General features: G+C 35.4%; 2 protein-coding genes across 3 annotated transcripts; one reads left to right on the top strand and one right to left on the bottom strand.

The window, feature by feature from the left end:
* Nucleotides 1-794: 794 nt before the first annotated feature.
* LOC140790833 (transcription factor MYBS3-like) lies at nt 795-4,291 on the bottom strand. The gene is made up of 3 exons (XM_073141126.1): nt 3,870-4,291; nt 1,664-1,872; nt 795-1,558 (listed from the first exon to the last, which is right to left on the bottom strand). The coding sequence occupies exons 1-3, from the start codon at nt 4,174-4,176 to the stop codon at nt 1,025-1,027; spliced, it is 1,050 nt and encodes a 349-aa protein (XP_072997227.1). The 5' UTR covers nt 4,177-4,291; the 3' UTR covers nt 795-1,024.
* A 3,133-nt stretch (nt 4,292-7,424) lies between these two features.
* LOC140790813 (azadirone synthase LFS-like) lies at nt 7,425-15,731 on the top strand. Of its 2 annotated transcripts, XM_073141103.1 has the most exons (12): nt 7,425-7,677; nt 8,682-8,877; nt 9,080-9,178; nt 9,763-9,814; nt 10,228-10,349; nt 10,445-10,545; nt 10,644-10,702; nt 13,659-13,715; nt 14,321-14,366; nt 14,881-14,960; nt 15,159-15,293; nt 15,373-15,731. In XM_073141103.1, the coding sequence occupies exons 1-11, from the start codon at nt 7,597-7,599 to the stop codon at nt 15,247-15,249; spliced, it is 984 nt and encodes a 327-aa protein (XP_072997204.1). In that variant the 5' UTR covers nt 7,425-7,596; the 3' UTR covers nt 15,250-15,293; nt 15,373-15,731. The 2 variants fall into 2 exon arrangements, with proteins under 2 accessions (XP_072997204.1, XP_072997197.1); XM_073141096.1 differs by having other exon boundaries at nt 15,159-15,731.
* Nucleotides 15,732-15,967: the final 236 nt, after the last annotated feature.

The raw sequence follows: 15,967 nt of genomic DNA, 5'->3' as shown, positions 1-15,967 counted from the left end.
GAGGACGAAGGGGCACAGCAAGAACCCCATGGCGAATAGAATCGGGATCATGGGAGCTAGTGTTGCTCTTCTTCACTAGTCTGGAAAGTGCAAGTGTCCTCTTAATGCCAGCCACAAGCTTCACTAGTAATAACAAACAGGTGACTTGAGTTAGTAGGTGGTTTGGCTTTGATCGGCAGATAAGAATGGAGGGTGTAGTGGTAGTGGGGTACGGTAGTTTCTATTGATGTCTATAGAATATGTCACAAAAGTAACTTTCTGCAATTTATTCTTGACATTTTTACATGATTGCCACTAAAACTTTCTAAATATCATAATGACCATAGAGATATTTGTGCTCTCTCAAAAATATTGTTTATTTAGTTAAATTTAACTAATCATGGTTAAAACTAGAATTGGATTATTTTAAATAATTCAAAAGATATCTAATACTTTTTACCTAATATCATAGTACAAGAAAATATATCTTTTGTATACAAGATAAAAATTGTTAATAAATATTTATGCTTTAATCTTCAAAATAGAATTATGCTTTGATCATTTAAATGTACTTATCTACTTTAACAATAATCTGTTAGGAATGTCTCATAAAAAACAAACCATAATGGTATGAAAGAGTCAAAAAAATTTAGTTGCAATTATAATATTTCAGATTTGAAAATTTTAGTGGCAATTATGGTTTAAATAAAAACTTAATTCTAATGACCAAAGGTTTCACAAAAGCACGTGTGATTTCTGCTGTATAAGAAGAAGCAGCTTAAGCATGATGATAAACTTGTATCATAGCATAACAGTTTTGAGCTATTAACCACTAGGAAGAGAGATTAATTATTTGACAGTGTCCAGTTTAACTGTTAGGAAAGAACATAAAATACAACACGAATTATTATTACATCACATCTAAAGCTTGCAAAGGCTACCAAAATGACTTTTTGAAGGCTTGCAAATATTAAAAAGGGAGTTTAGATCAGAGGAACAAGTACATACTGAGGAATGAGCCCCCCAAAAGCCACTATATGTTTGCTCATACTGCATGGATTGCATTGCTGTTACTCTTGCTCAGATCTGACCTGGTTGCTGATGGATTCTGGTGAAAGGCTGACTGCCTGGAAGTGGCGGAACCAAGAAGTTTAAGGGAAAGAGCAGATGGCTTCATGCAGCTGGAAGCACACTCACCAATTCGGAGCTTCGACATACCCATGACCTGATCTACATCACCAGGCTCCTTCAGGATGACCGGAATTGGCTTTAGGATCTCATGATTAGTCTCCTCTGTCTCTATTTCTTTTGCAGGAGTAGCAAGATTTGGAGGCCAGAAATGTAATGGAACTGGAACGAAGGCAGGGCAGAACGCAGCTGGCACCATCTGCACCGGTTTATTGTTATATGGGATGTTTTCGTTTTGTACTAGAGGATGGTTACCTGGTGGAGACGGAGCAAACCCAGATCCTTTATCTTGATTAAGATGTAACGATGGCAACTGATATGAACTTTTGGCCATGCTAGGAGGAGAGTTGAGCAAGAACTGTTCTTCGAGAACCTGAATATGGCACATTGGCTGTGAAATGCAAGAAAGGGCAATAGAACAATGGAGGCATAGTTAGTATATCAAAGCAAGAGGAAAGGCTATATGAATGAGAAAGTAGAAGCCAAGGAATCATACCATTTCAGGGGCCATGTCAAACAAGCTTGACCGCCTCTTCCGCCTTGCTGCACTTGTCTGTCGAATGAAGTACTTCTGGGCATGGCTGGCAACCTGAGTTGATGTCCTTGACACGACAAAATTTCGAGCTATCCCGCGCCAGTCGCCTTTTCCCAGCTTCTGCAGACCCAGTAAAAACATTCGGTGTTCTTCTTCAGTCCATGGAGTGCCTGGAGTTGTGAAAGAAACAAAAGTGTTCACCAGTTACATATTGACATGGTTATCATGCAAACAGGCATACCCTCTTCCTCTAACAAAAATGGATGTAGAACAGTTATCACCCACTAGATTGCTATATGATAGTATGGTACGCTAAAAATATCCAAAACTCTTGAAGATGGACCTCCCCAGGTTTTCAAAACAAAGCATCTTCGGAAAGATAAAGAACAAAGTTTCTACTATTCAAGCAATTGATTCAACATGAAGTAATCATTAAGTTAACTAAAACTTAGTGTTATCATCAGATCTTAACACTTTGCATAGACTAACAACTAGGAGGGATAGCAATGGTTTCCAATGTTTACATAAATCTGATTTCATGATGGAAATATTTCGATTTTTATCAAATTAATGTCATCATCTGATCCTGAAAATTCACACAATCTGGACGTACCAAATGCTTATATCAATACTGTAGAGAATGATGAATTAATTGGGGGAAGATAAATAAGGGAAACAAACAATAATTAAGTGGGACCTATTAAATGGACAGCAGGGAAAAAGATTTCAGAAACAAACAAAAGAAATCAAGACACAAAAACAAGCAAACAAGAATTCACAGGTGGCCCTTGTTTCAAGGAAGCTAAGTTGCATCCAACCTCAACTACTTAGTCTACAATAATGTCTTTTAACATTTTCAGAACCTGTGTTCATGCCCAGTCGAATTTCCTCCATAGCTAACACTGGTGCACTTGCAGTTGGAACTTGAAAATTATGGACAATTTACCTCCAACTTTGTAAAACAAGAGAAACAAATTGGAGCCATTGATCACTCCTGGAACAAAATCCAAAGGAACATTTCTCCTCCATTCATTTGTTCATTCATTAACATTGTCATATAGTGTTATTCTCTAGGTGCAAACATTTCTCACTTATCTTCAGATAATTGATCTGAGGTATATTTGCAAGGCAAATGATTAAGGGAGTGGTATGCAAATACGAATATAGTGTGGGCTAATCGACAATTAACGCTGCAGGGGTTATATGTAAAACAGAAATCCAAAAATTAAAAATGGACCAGCAAGATAACGCTTACCTACATAAGCAATTCAGCTACAAAATGTCACGCCTGTTATTGCACCATATTAACAAACATATATCAATTGGAAGCATATGATGCCCCATTGATTGCCATTTTGCCGTCAACTGACAAACTTTTGGCAACTTCCTACGTTGATCAGCTCAAATCAAAAGTCCTACCATATTTTAAGGGCAGTACCATCACCCATTGCTTTCACGTAGAAATGCATATAAAATTTAAGTAAACGCCCTGGATAGCATAAGTATGGAGGGATATCTTCTAAGGTTTTAGCTAGCCATTAATATATGACTCAAATATCCGGCAGACGGAAGGGCTAATTTCTATATTTTAAAAAAAAAATTGATAGTAATAAAAGATAACAAATGCGAATGGGTAGAAACAAAATCTTTATTTACTAGGCAGCACGTCTTTAAAGCAAAACGCCACCAATTAAATGACTACGAGATGAAGGGAAAAAGCAAAACTACGAAACGGATTTTTATTCTTAGAATTCAGCTAACAAAACGGATTTTAGTGAATAAACTGCTCACCGAAATTTCCATTCAAAATACGAAAAGAAGTCGGAATCTTAATGCCGCTCAAGATTGAAAGCAAAAAAATCAACTTCAAAAGGAGTACACCGTTACAGGGGAAGCAAAATAAGTAGAGGCAGGCAAATAATGCCACCGACGAATTAAAGAGAAGGAAACTATTTTAGCACAAAAATCCAAAATTTTAGCTCAAAAATCTTCATAGAGGAATTGAACAGAAGGAATATCACAAAAAACCAAAGACACACAAACAATACCAACAACGAGTTAAAACAGAGGAAACGACTTTACCCAAAAATAGGAAAAGGAAATTCAAGCAAAAAAAGAAAGAAAAAACTGAAGAGGAATGAGAACGGAAAGGTGACAAATGTCTGACCTTTCTTCCGCTCATTGCGGCAATTCATCGAGCAGGAGGAACGCGCGGGGTCATCGGAGGCATAGCCTCCCTCTCCATCGCCGGATTCTCCGGTTCCGGCGGCGCCGGCGGAGGAGGAAGAGGAGAGGCAACTCATGCTTGCGCTCTTCTTCATGGGCCCCACGCCCTCGGTGAGCCGAACACCGAACAGTCTCACTCCCCCCGCCCGCGCCGGACACGTCCGTGCGTTGTGTCCGTTGTTGCTGCAGTTCGAACACCGCCTCGTCATCTCGTCGTCACCGCCGCCGTACTCACATCCCCCGAGCATGCGACGACATATGGAAGTAGAGAACTCGGATGGTGTATGCTTGTGCTGTGCGGTCTATGTATTGACAAGGTTAGAGCAATCCGACACCTTTTTACAATTAATTACAAAAAAGCTTACGAATCTTAAAATGCCTAAATTATTTATTTGCCCTTTACATTGCTCAAATTTACATCCCGCAACCAAATTACGAGGATGACCTGGCTGTGTCCGGCGTTACACAAGAAAAAGATGCAGATGTTATGCGTTCTCGGCCTTAGGAATTTCCTACAGTCGAAATACTCTGTATATTTACAGAACAACAAGTAGATCGGTCGCAGAAAATCTTTGCAACCCGGGTAGCATGTAATCAATCGTCTACCTTTAAACTTCGAAACGGAAAAGCGTGATGCAGACGAGGCCTAGGCGCCCGTAACGGCGTTACTTCGTGGCGACGAGTCCACGTGGAAAGCCATGCTGGCAGCTTTTGCATGTAGTTGTAGAACATCAAGATTACCTAAATACCCCTCCCCCCCTTCCCTCAAACATTTATAGATGTAGTTGGTGCTGATATGCTATCCTCCGGAATCTGGATAAGAACATTAATAAGTTGGATTTTCTCGAAAACTGGGTTTGGTTGGCTAAGAAAAATCTTGAGCAGTGAACCGAGTACACGTTTAAGTAGCTAATCGACACACGTCGTTGTGAACCACGTGGATTAGGTGGGTAAAGGAGTTTGGCGAATAGAAACGGCTGCCCCGGACTCGGGCCCTGAGAGGATTTTTTAGTGGGAAGTTGATTGCCTGCAGTCTGGTATGCTGGAAGTCATTGCAGTCGGTATTTGGCAGCATTTGGTTCGACACATCATACTGCCCAAAACCTTGAGATGTACAGAATTCAAGCCCCCTTCTCATAGAGATAGAGGTGGTGGGTTCAATTCCCTGTTGACATTTAAAGTTAATATTTATTAAAATGTTAGCTGAAAATTAATATTTAGTAGATTTTTTTTATTTGAAAATATATGCGAATAGTTTGGGCTTTTTGTGATTTTCTTTTTCTTTTTTTTTAAGAGTTGATTCTTTTGTATTTATTTTTATTATTAGCCACAAGTTCATAATATATCAACAACAACCAAAAAAATACTGTTATAGGCGACCACTGTAGTGGTAGTTAGGCCATGTAGTCTATTGAGATTTGATATTTGATAGGAAATTTTGTGAAGTCTCAAAAATGCATTTAGTATTTTGATTATATTTTTATTTAGGAAAAGCTCATAGGCATAAAGATTTATTAATGCACTAATAATGGTCTCGTACACAAATTAAGAGGGGGCATAGCATGATGGTTATTTAACACAAAATTTCTGCTTAGCTGCAATAATAGACAGCATAATAAGTTCTGCTTAGGTGCAATAATAGACAGCATAATAAGAAAAATAAAATATTAAATTTGAGGGCGGATAATGATATACAACAAAAAAGTACGACCCTAGTTAATTCACATGGGTAAAAAGCTTAAAGTGAGTTTATAATTCTATCACAATACAACAGAAAACACAATCTCACAACTCTACAACAAAATAATAATAAAAAAAATACTCTTTCTAAAGTTTTGAAAAATAGTATAACACTACAATCCAAGCTAAAGATCTAACAATGTGCCGCTCAAGGTGGCATTGGCAAAAAAAATTAAATCTAATAAATCTCTCTATAACTAAACCCAACCCGCCCTAGCGCCACTCACATATGTCGGCTTTCACCGCTACAATCTCAATTACCTCAATAAGGCCTATGAGTGGAATGTCAAGAGGGCCATCTCCAACTCGTATCCACCGGTCGGATCACTCCAGCAAAGGAGTAAGCCGTGCAAGGTAGGTCAATCATGCCAAATAGAGAGAAATGGGGGGAGGAAAAGATTAACCTCACATATCTCGGTGGAAGGGAGGAGAAGTAGTAGCAATGGCAATGACACAGTAATAACGATGACAAAGTGTGATAGCAATGGTAAGACGCGGCAACACAAAGGGTAGAAAACTGAAAAAAGATGATAAGGGCTGAAATAGAAGGCACCCACTCGTAGTTGGACTTCATTGGCAACATAAGAAGAAGTCATAAAAAGAGGAGAAAAGAGAGGTGAATGAGACAGAGAAGAAAAACCACACAATGAGAGAAAAAAAAATTCCGATGACGACTGTGCATGACAGAGATTCCTTATGAGAGAGAGGAGAAGCGAAAAATGAGGTATCTATGTCGGTCTACTATTAAAAAAAATAAAATCTACTCATAATGTTTATATATTACATCGTATATTAGTTAAATCAACTTTAATCTGATGGACGCACGAACGCACGACGAAGACTTCCCTTAAATCGACAAAAGCACACACAGAGGTAGCTTTTCCCAAGTATACTTCATCAGGAAGGAAGGTGTTAGTGTGCAAATAGTTTTAACACTAAGAACAAAGTCAAATCGTTTACTACAAGCAAATCTCTTTTACTTTTCAACATTTTGGAGAGACAGGTGACAAGCATCCCCTGCCTACCTTAATAATGATATATAGGAGAATATTCTATAAGTCATAATTGTTTATCATCATCTGATCGATATGATAGTAAGAAGTTAGTGACTTAGGGTAATGCAATTAGTAAAGATATTGCAACATAGATATATAGGATAAATTAGAGTTGCCATTATTCCTACCATCATTATATTAAAAAAAAATTTTAATAAAACTTTCAATTTCATTATTGTCGTCACATTCTTTAAACTATCATATTGCCACTAAAATACTAAATAATTAAAATATTATCTCTTTTTTAACTTTAGAGCATAAAAAATTTATCAATTTTTACATAAAAAATATTTTTTGTTATAAGAAATTTTATAAATTACACTCTATATTTTATCTATTTTACTTTTAGCGATAGTTAGATTCTTCATTAGCACCCGAGAGAAATCTCCTGTCTATCTAAATAGGCATCCATTCACCTCAAAAGCTCCTTTTTTTTTGTATACCCTAAAAGATACACTTAATTAAGAGTAATATATGCAAAAGATACTAAGAGTATTTTTTTTTTCTTTTTTCCTTCTTCTATTAACTGGATGAAAATTTAAGTGTTAGTTAATTCTTATTGATATCCTTTCAAAGGTCTTCATGTAATAAACATGTAGTGTTCTAAGGGGTATATACATAAATATCAACTATAGAGGTGTATATATATAAATATCAACTTATCCTTGTATTTAGAACCATCTAAGTATGGATGACAAGTTGACAACCGGAAGAACCAGAAAAATAAACATATTTTAAGAATAAAAATGGAATTATTTATAAAATTAGGTTTTTAGATCTCCCTTTTGTAATGAAATTTCTCGTCACTCCTGGTCACCGCCTTCTATCGGATACACAAATAAGCGAACGAGAGAGAGAGAGAGAGAGAGAGAGATGGCGAATTCGAGTACTACGCTAAATTGCATCGATCTCGCCGACCCCGACATCGGCAAATCGGTTGCGGTTCTCAAGCAGGTCGCTCCTCTTCCGATCCCTCTACTTTTGTCTCTTTATTTCTAACTAATTCGAGTTCGTCTCTTCGTTCGTTCTCTTATTTGATTTGTTCGAATAATCCTGTTCCAGCTCGTGGTTATAATATCGTTTTTTTTTCCTTTTCTTTATTCTTGTTTATTGGAAGAGTTGAGTTGCTCTCTTGCTGTTGGGAAATCGAATAATAATGAGTTTCATCAAGCTCGTTTGATTTTAATTATTGAATCTCAAGTTCTACTTGTATTATATGGTCTTTGTTAAAAATTGGCATGTAGTTGTTTATGATTTTAATTATAAACTAGAGTTTGAATGGTTAGTAAGTTAAGTAGGAAAAATATATTGATAGATAGAATGACAGTGGTATACCTCAATATGCCACTCAGTTGCACACATGTTGGAGGCTTTAAGTACCCACAAAAATAAACTAAAAGGCTATGCCGCTCTCAGAACTCAGAAGTTACTACATTTGAGAGAAAAAAAGAGTAAAAGCCAAGAGGGGCGGAAACTTATATGAACGATGATAAGATGGGATTAAGGTATCAGGGAACCTTAGTTCTCTTCTTTCTCCTATTCACTTATGTTGTCTTTCTATAGCCAAGATGGCTAATTTGAGGGGTCTGAAGTTTGAGGTCTTAATTTGAATATGACCAACGATATTATATAGTGCCTGTAGTTCATATATTTCTGTTCATTTGATCTAGGAGAAATCCAAAGAATATGCAGGTGTTCTTACACGTTCTCTATGTAATCTATTTCACACGTTATCATCCAAATACTCAATAATCTTTTTTTTATTTCTTTATTTATTGCAATTAATTGAAGGCAGTGTTTTTGCACATTCTCTATGTAACTGAGTCCTATATTCTTTTATGATCTCAATTGTCAAATTCTTGCAGCTTTTTTGCTTTTTTTTCCTCCCTTACTGTGAAAGAAGTTCATGCTCTGTGGTTTTATTTTAAAATGCATTTTCTTTATTCATTCTGCTGCAGGCATGTCTGGATTCAGGATTCTTTTATGTGGTTAATCATGGAATAAATCAGGAGTTCATGGATGAGGTTTTCGCCCAAAGTAAGAAATTTTTTGATCTGCCTATAAATGAAAAGATGAAGCTTCTGAGGAATAAGAAAAATCGAGGTTATACCCCTATTCTTGATGAGATTCTTGATCCGGATAATCAAGTCAATGGTATGTCTTTGAAACATGCTTGATGATGAATCACAGCTGTAGAGTAGACTTCATATTTCTGTATTTGACTTGCATGCATGCACATTGGCATTAGCTCATGCTGAACTATGAATTTCCTTCATAATTTATGTAATCTCCATTAGCTTTATTTCCTAGGTTGATGTATGATGTTACACTGTTTTGAAGATAATTTCGTTCCTAGGTGACTACAAGGAAGGATATTATATTGGTATTGAGCTACCTGAAGATGATCCAGAAGCACATAAACAATTTTATGGACCAAATCAGTGGCCTTCCAGAGGTAAATTAATCAAGTCTTTCAGATATACTCTTTTCCAAGATTATGAAATTTGAAGCAAGTTAGAAACCTTTTATTTACATCATTATAGTGAATTATATTGTCATGTATTTTCACTAACATTTGATATGATGTCCGATTATTAGTATTTAACTCCAAATTTTGGATTATGACTATATGATGTCATTTTATTTCTCACCCAGGATAAGTCAGCTATTTATCTCTTTAAAGTTGACTGTGGATGTTAATTTTTCCGGCTTATATTTCTCTTCCCACTAAATTTCAAGTTGAAGAATCCTGCTTGCTTGGTGCATACTACATTAAGGTGTAGTTAGAGGGTTGACCAATGTTATAGTGTTAGAGGGTTAATGTTATCTGCCAAAAGACACAGAAAAGTGCTCCTCCCCATCTTCTCTCATTTATGTTTTATTAAAGTAAATTAAGCTTTGTGCATATATACGTTTTCCGTGATATCTCAAAACAATTTCTATTTGGTTTGGATATTTGCTTTCATAAGCATGATACACTGAGTGTGACATACTTGTATCTTTGTCCTTTATAATTTGATCTTGCTTTTGCCTATTAAGATCGATTACCCAGATGGAGGGAGGTGATGGAGCAATATCACAATGAGGCATTGTAAGTTGTCTTGTTCTTTTGCACTTAATTAAGAAAATAAAAATTATTTTGCTACTCTTCTTTAACATTATTATGCATCTTGCTGTTACAAATGTGAAATGTCTATGCTGTCATTCGGTTAATTGAAAGGTTAAGCCGACAGAGGGGATGTAACATCTCAAATTTTTGTATCTGTGGAAACAAGTAGAACTAGTACCTTGATGTGTGTACAGTTGATGTACAAAGTCATTCCTTTGTTTATTCCTATATCTTTAGGTACATTTACTTAGGCTTTATCATGTAGATTGGCTAATAAAATTTGCAGATGTATAATGTGACATATTTGGGTAATTGTTTGTTGTTTGATTGAGTTAAGAGTAAGTATGCATAGGCATTTAATTTTCTATCTTCCCTCAATTTTTACAAGTTTACAGGAGGGTAGCACAGGCCGTTTCTAGAATCATAGCTCTTGCACTCAACCTAGATGTCAGTTTCTTTGATAAGCCAGAAATGCTTGGGAAACCCATTGCAACTTTGAGGCTCCTACACTACGAAGGTGTAAGACTTAGTTACAGGTCATGCCTTTGTCTTCTGATGTTCAGAAAGATTGATTGTTATAATACTATCGTAGATTTCTGCCCTTTTTATCAGGTAAGGTTTCAAATCCTGCAAAAGGAGTGTATGGAGCTGGGGCACATTCTGATTATGGCTTGATCACTCTCCTAGCAACTGATGATGTTGTAGGCCTCCAAGTAAGAAGTTGAAAGAAAAAAAAACTGATTACATGTCAAACTTCCTCCTCTATAGTGGAGTATTTTCATGAACCCAATACCTACTTCTTTTGGCGTAGATATGCAAAGACAAAAGCGCCCAAACTCAAGTATGGGAAAACATAGCACCATTAAAAGGGTGAGTTTGTTTAGTATGCATTTCTTTTTCTTAGTCCGTAGCTATTTCCTTCTCCTATTTTTGATTGTGCTAGAATATTTGTAGCATATATTAATCGATCAAATATCTGACTATATATTGTTGATATTATCGTACTATTTCTCTCTATTGAAAAATTATCCAAAAGGGGCAATTTTATGTACTGTGTCACATTTTTAACGCTGCCATTTACACTGCTGTCTTCATACTACTGATAATGGGTCACTTGTTGCTCAATTTGTCTTCTGTTATATTGTTTAACTCGTTGACCTATGTACTGTTTCCTTTCATGGGAATCTGAGTATTCTGACGGATGGCAGAAGAAATGGGAGAGAAAAGGAGATGAAAGAAAGAAGTTGGAAAACCACATCAGTCTTTGCTTGTGTTAGCTAGGACACAAGCAGAGGATGTCATTAATAAGAGCACAAGCAGTGCACTGAATAATGAGCTAGGCCCCTTTGAGCATGAATAAAGAAGCATTGAACTTGAAAAAACATATTAAGGATCTTGTTTCGTGCCACTTATCTCATTGGTCAGGCTACATAAGTTGTCCTTAGATACATATACCTCATGTATATACTTCTTCCATATTATAGCTGGAAAAGATATCTTAACAGGAGGGCCATCTTTTATATACCACCTAGGATAATCATTACTGATCTTTGCAAATGAAGTTGTAACATTTTGCATTTGATTGATGCTATTAGATGTGTAATAGTTCAAGTACAAAAAATGGGAAAAGCAAAAATTGGAAGTTGTACTATGTATGGTTTTGCATTATACAAATTCTATGAATAATATTATAATAGATATCCAGTACATAAATCAGAATATCCCCTCCTTTTCGCAGAATTTGCTTCTTGAATTTCTTTGTTTTTTAATTAAAGGAAACATGAGAAGTAAATAACAGAAGCTTAGAGTGCACTTATCTAGATAGACAATCAGTAGTATTTTCACATCATATGAGCTATTACCATGATTCCATGCAAGGATTGTCATGTCAGTGGCATGCCGCAGCATGCCCAACATGCCAGTGTGTCATTGACACGCCTCTAATATCTCTTTGCATATTTTTAGTTTTTATATACGTATTAAAGCATGCATTAGAGTTTTTATCTCTAAATAATGTTGCCAATGATCTACTTGTACAAAATATATCAGTAATCAATAGTAATTTACAAAAAAAATATTATTATTAAATAAATTTTAATTATGCTGAAAATTTAGTTCAAAATTATAAATTTTGGATACAAATCAACTGATATGGAATTAATCTAACCAAGAATTGTCATGCCAATACTCAGTCGACACAACATGTGTCAGTCAACACTAGGCATGCTGGCTTGGCACTCCTTTGCATGCTAGTGGCATGCATTGACATTGCATGCCACACCTCTAATATTTCTTTAGTCTTATATCCCTAAAAAGTCACTTATTACATATTTTTAGTTTGAATATATGATTTAGAGCCTATTTTAGAATTTTTTATCCTAGTTTGGGATGAGCTTAGGCCCGAAGTAAATTTACCATTTTACCCTTGATAAGACCAAATGGCAAAACTTATCATTTTGTACCTAAAAACCTGCATTTCCTGCCTACAAGCAGACATTGTGTACCTATAGATAGGCACTGTATTCCTATAAGCAAGATTGCTTGTGTACCAACAATATTGCTTACCTACAATCAGACATTGTGTACCTATAAGCAGGCATTGTTATCTATAAACAAGTATTGTGTATATAGAGATAAGTGTTACACAAAATCATAAATTGGACGCGTTTTGAAAAAGAATGAATGGAAGTGAAGGGTCATTTTTAATAATATTGAGCTAGATCTATCATTCATATCCTCCAAATTAATTTTTTAAGTGTAAAACAAAGAAAATACTTAAAAGAATGAAATAAAAGTTAATTCTTTTGTTGGGATTTGAAGAAGAAATCTTACATTCCTCCTTAATCTCCTTGCTTTCTCCACTCTATCATTTCACCTCAATCTCTATTTTTAGTAAAGTGGCTGCGAAAGGCCCAAAGCATCCTTAATGGGTCTCTTTGGTTAACCCTTAATGGGTAAGTATAATTTGTTCAACACGGCCTAAAGTCCGTATCTGGTGGTGATTCTTCATTGGCACAGGCCATAATCGAGTCTAATATGTTTCTACCATTGAGTTTAATATGTTTCTACACTGATATTGACCCAATTTTGAATTTTTTTAAATATTTGGGGGAAATCAGATTTTTCCTTTGATTTCTATATTTTGAAGTATTTTTCATAGATGTAGCATCAACATACTAGATTTATATAAAATAACTCATAGATTTATATAATATAACTCCTACAAATAATAAATCTAGCAAAATTAAGCTAGATTTATCATTTTAGATCTTTTTGATTTTATATAATGGTCTCGAGCCACACATATTGAGTGTCGTCCGATACTATACCTATATTGGATGAAACAAGCTTAGCATGGATCAATAAGGCAACCTTCAATTCTGTGAGTTTTTGCAAGGTTGATGTATGACAGGCATTCAACTGCAGGGTATGTTAAAATGTAATAGATGGTTTTCTTTTTTCCTTTTAATTGGGCACTATAATTTGGACCTTAAAATGATGAAAGAATGTAGAGAAGCAATGTGCAAAGATTTCAACGCCTGCTGCACATTGTAGAAATCTATGCATTTGAGCTCATTATTTTGAGGTTTGTTCAGTAATAGGATGTATCTTGTACATTGTACAGCTCTTTACTATCAATCTTTCAGGTTGTTAAAGGGTATTATCATATTATGAATTTATGATATTATCTTTCCTTTTGGATACATATGAATATTATCCTTCTTTTAATTTCTTTTTGTACATTGTACAGCTCTTGTAAGTCTGAACTATTTTTATTGGAAAGTATATTCATGTTGCTTGAAATTCTTGTTGCTCTGCCTTGCAGAGCATTCATTGTCAATCTTGGCGATATGCTTGAGCGTTGGAGCAATTGCATTTTCAAGTAATCATCTTCCTTTAATGGGTGGTATTGTACTGGATTTCAGATACAAGTTGTTTGTCATTCCATTGAGGTTTGCAGGTTGTTATTGAGATACTTATGTCAGCTTCTTTTCTTTTTTAAATAAATCATGGGTTCATAAGCTAATTAATGGCTAGATAAAGGGACACTTAATCTGATGTATATGGTGGATAAACTACCCTTAATGTCTAAGGTGAGATATGAACCTACAACTGCTGTTATTATACGATGGGATGCCAAGTCACTTATGCTAGTGATTGAGCCTTTGTCACTCGTCAGCTTCTTTTGAGAAGTCATAAATGTTTCCTTTTTTCATTTATGACTTCTACAAGAATTTGTTGTTAAAAATATCAGTGGTTTTTTATAAGTTTTTTTCCAATGACGCACTGACTAATTGTCGAGCATCTTGCAATTAATAGAAGACTAGAAAATAAATGTGAATATAACATTGCATGGAAAACCATTCAGAAAATGAGTGAAACAACTTTACCATGTCGGTTATCTAGCTTATTTCCTTTTAGCATTTTTTAAAAGATTTGTATCAATGCATGCATAAATTGTTTATAAGATTGCTTTTATATTTGTAGGTCAACCTTGCATCAAGTAGTTTTGGCTGGACGAGAACGCTATTCTGTAAGTTCTTAAAAAAATTCTACATCATCTCTGTAATAGTCCAATCAGTTTTGTTGTCTTCATATTCGTTCCAATTGCTGAATCACTCCAGCTGAGCAGATAATTTAGTAGATTTCAGCACCTTCTTTTTCGCAATGCGAAGTTATATCTGGCATTCCTGGATCAGTATAACATGTATTATCACAAGGCCTCAGCTGGTCATTTCTGCTGACTGCATTATTATCTGCTTTTGCCCTCAAATCCTATATAAGCCTTATTTTTTATTGCAAATGGAACGACCTATCTAGGAAAGAGGGAGAAAAATCAATGTAACAGTTGAAAACCATTTCTCTGCGGAACTTAAATGAACAAATTGATCATGCATAACTTAAATGATGGAAATTAGCACTACAAATGAGATCATTTAGACCTTACCTATAATAACTCTTTAGGTATAACTTTCACAAGTATATTAGTGTTTACTTCTGGACAAGATTGAATGTGATGTATTCATTTGTCTATCTTATTGGAGCAGATTGCATATTTTGTGGAGCCAAGCCATGAGTGTCTAGTGGAGTGCTTGCCGTCCTGCAAATCTGAAGCCAACCCTCCAAAGTAAGTTTCACTAGAATATTTTCAGCCGAAACCTTCTTATTGCTGGGAAAGACAACCCAGACCAATTATATTTCACTTGCATTATGCACCCACATACTGTTTACATCGATGGTTCACTTGAAAGAGTTTGCCCTGCTTAGTTCTCTATATCATGTTATCATATGCATTTACTATTTGCTGACTTACCATTTTGATCAGGTTTCCTCCTGTAACTTGTGCAACATACTTGCTCAAACGATACAAGGAGACACATGCTGACCTGAGTACCTATGGTGAGCATCAAACCTAAAAGAGATGCCAAGTTTCTTTCCAGTAGAAAGAGTTCCAAACGTGGTACGACATTTCTTCCTCCAAGATCCTCGTAAAGTATATTCTTATGGGATCTTCACTTATATTATAAAAGGTAGTTCAGATAACAAATGAGACGTTGAATCTAAATGATACATCATTTCACTCTCATGTATCCGAGGGTCACAACTCAGTCTAGCAATGGCTAAGAGACCATGCATATGGATAAATACTGTGATACTTTCATTCAAGTTAAGAGCACGGAATTTGTCAGCGCAGACGCATGTGCAGATAATTTTTCTTCGGAGCTGATACCAAATATATATTACGTTCGAATGTCATCTCTCTCAAAGAAAAAGAAAAGCATTGGAGCTTCTCTACTTTTAGAACAAGTTCTTTGGTCAATAAATCTTCCTTAGGTTGGGAAGATAGATGTTTTGATTGACATACAATTCTCTTAACAGTAAGCTGTACATTGTACTATCTCTCAAGTTGTGACAGACAACTAATGTGCAACTGATGGTTTTTTTTATTAAGACTAACGAAGGGTAAAAGACAATATACATCAAAATTGTCAAAATTTTAACCTTTTTACCCATTAGCTTCTCTTCTCGGGATGTCAGATTTTACAAAAAAAAATAAATAAATAGGGATTTGATAACAAAGAAAGAAGATCCAGTCTGACTAATTGGTTTAAATTATATGGGCATTTTGATTCT

Source organism: Typha latifolia, chromosome 1 (assembly GCF_019914945.1).
Source record: "Typha latifolia isolate L0001 chromosome 1, TyphaL0001v2, whole genome shotgun sequence".
Lineage (NCBI taxonomy): Eukaryota > Viridiplantae > Streptophyta > Magnoliopsida > Poales > Typhaceae > Typha > Typha latifolia.
The sequence above is the reverse complement of the archived record's forward strand: the minus strand, read 5'-3'. Positions and strand labels throughout refer to the sequence as shown.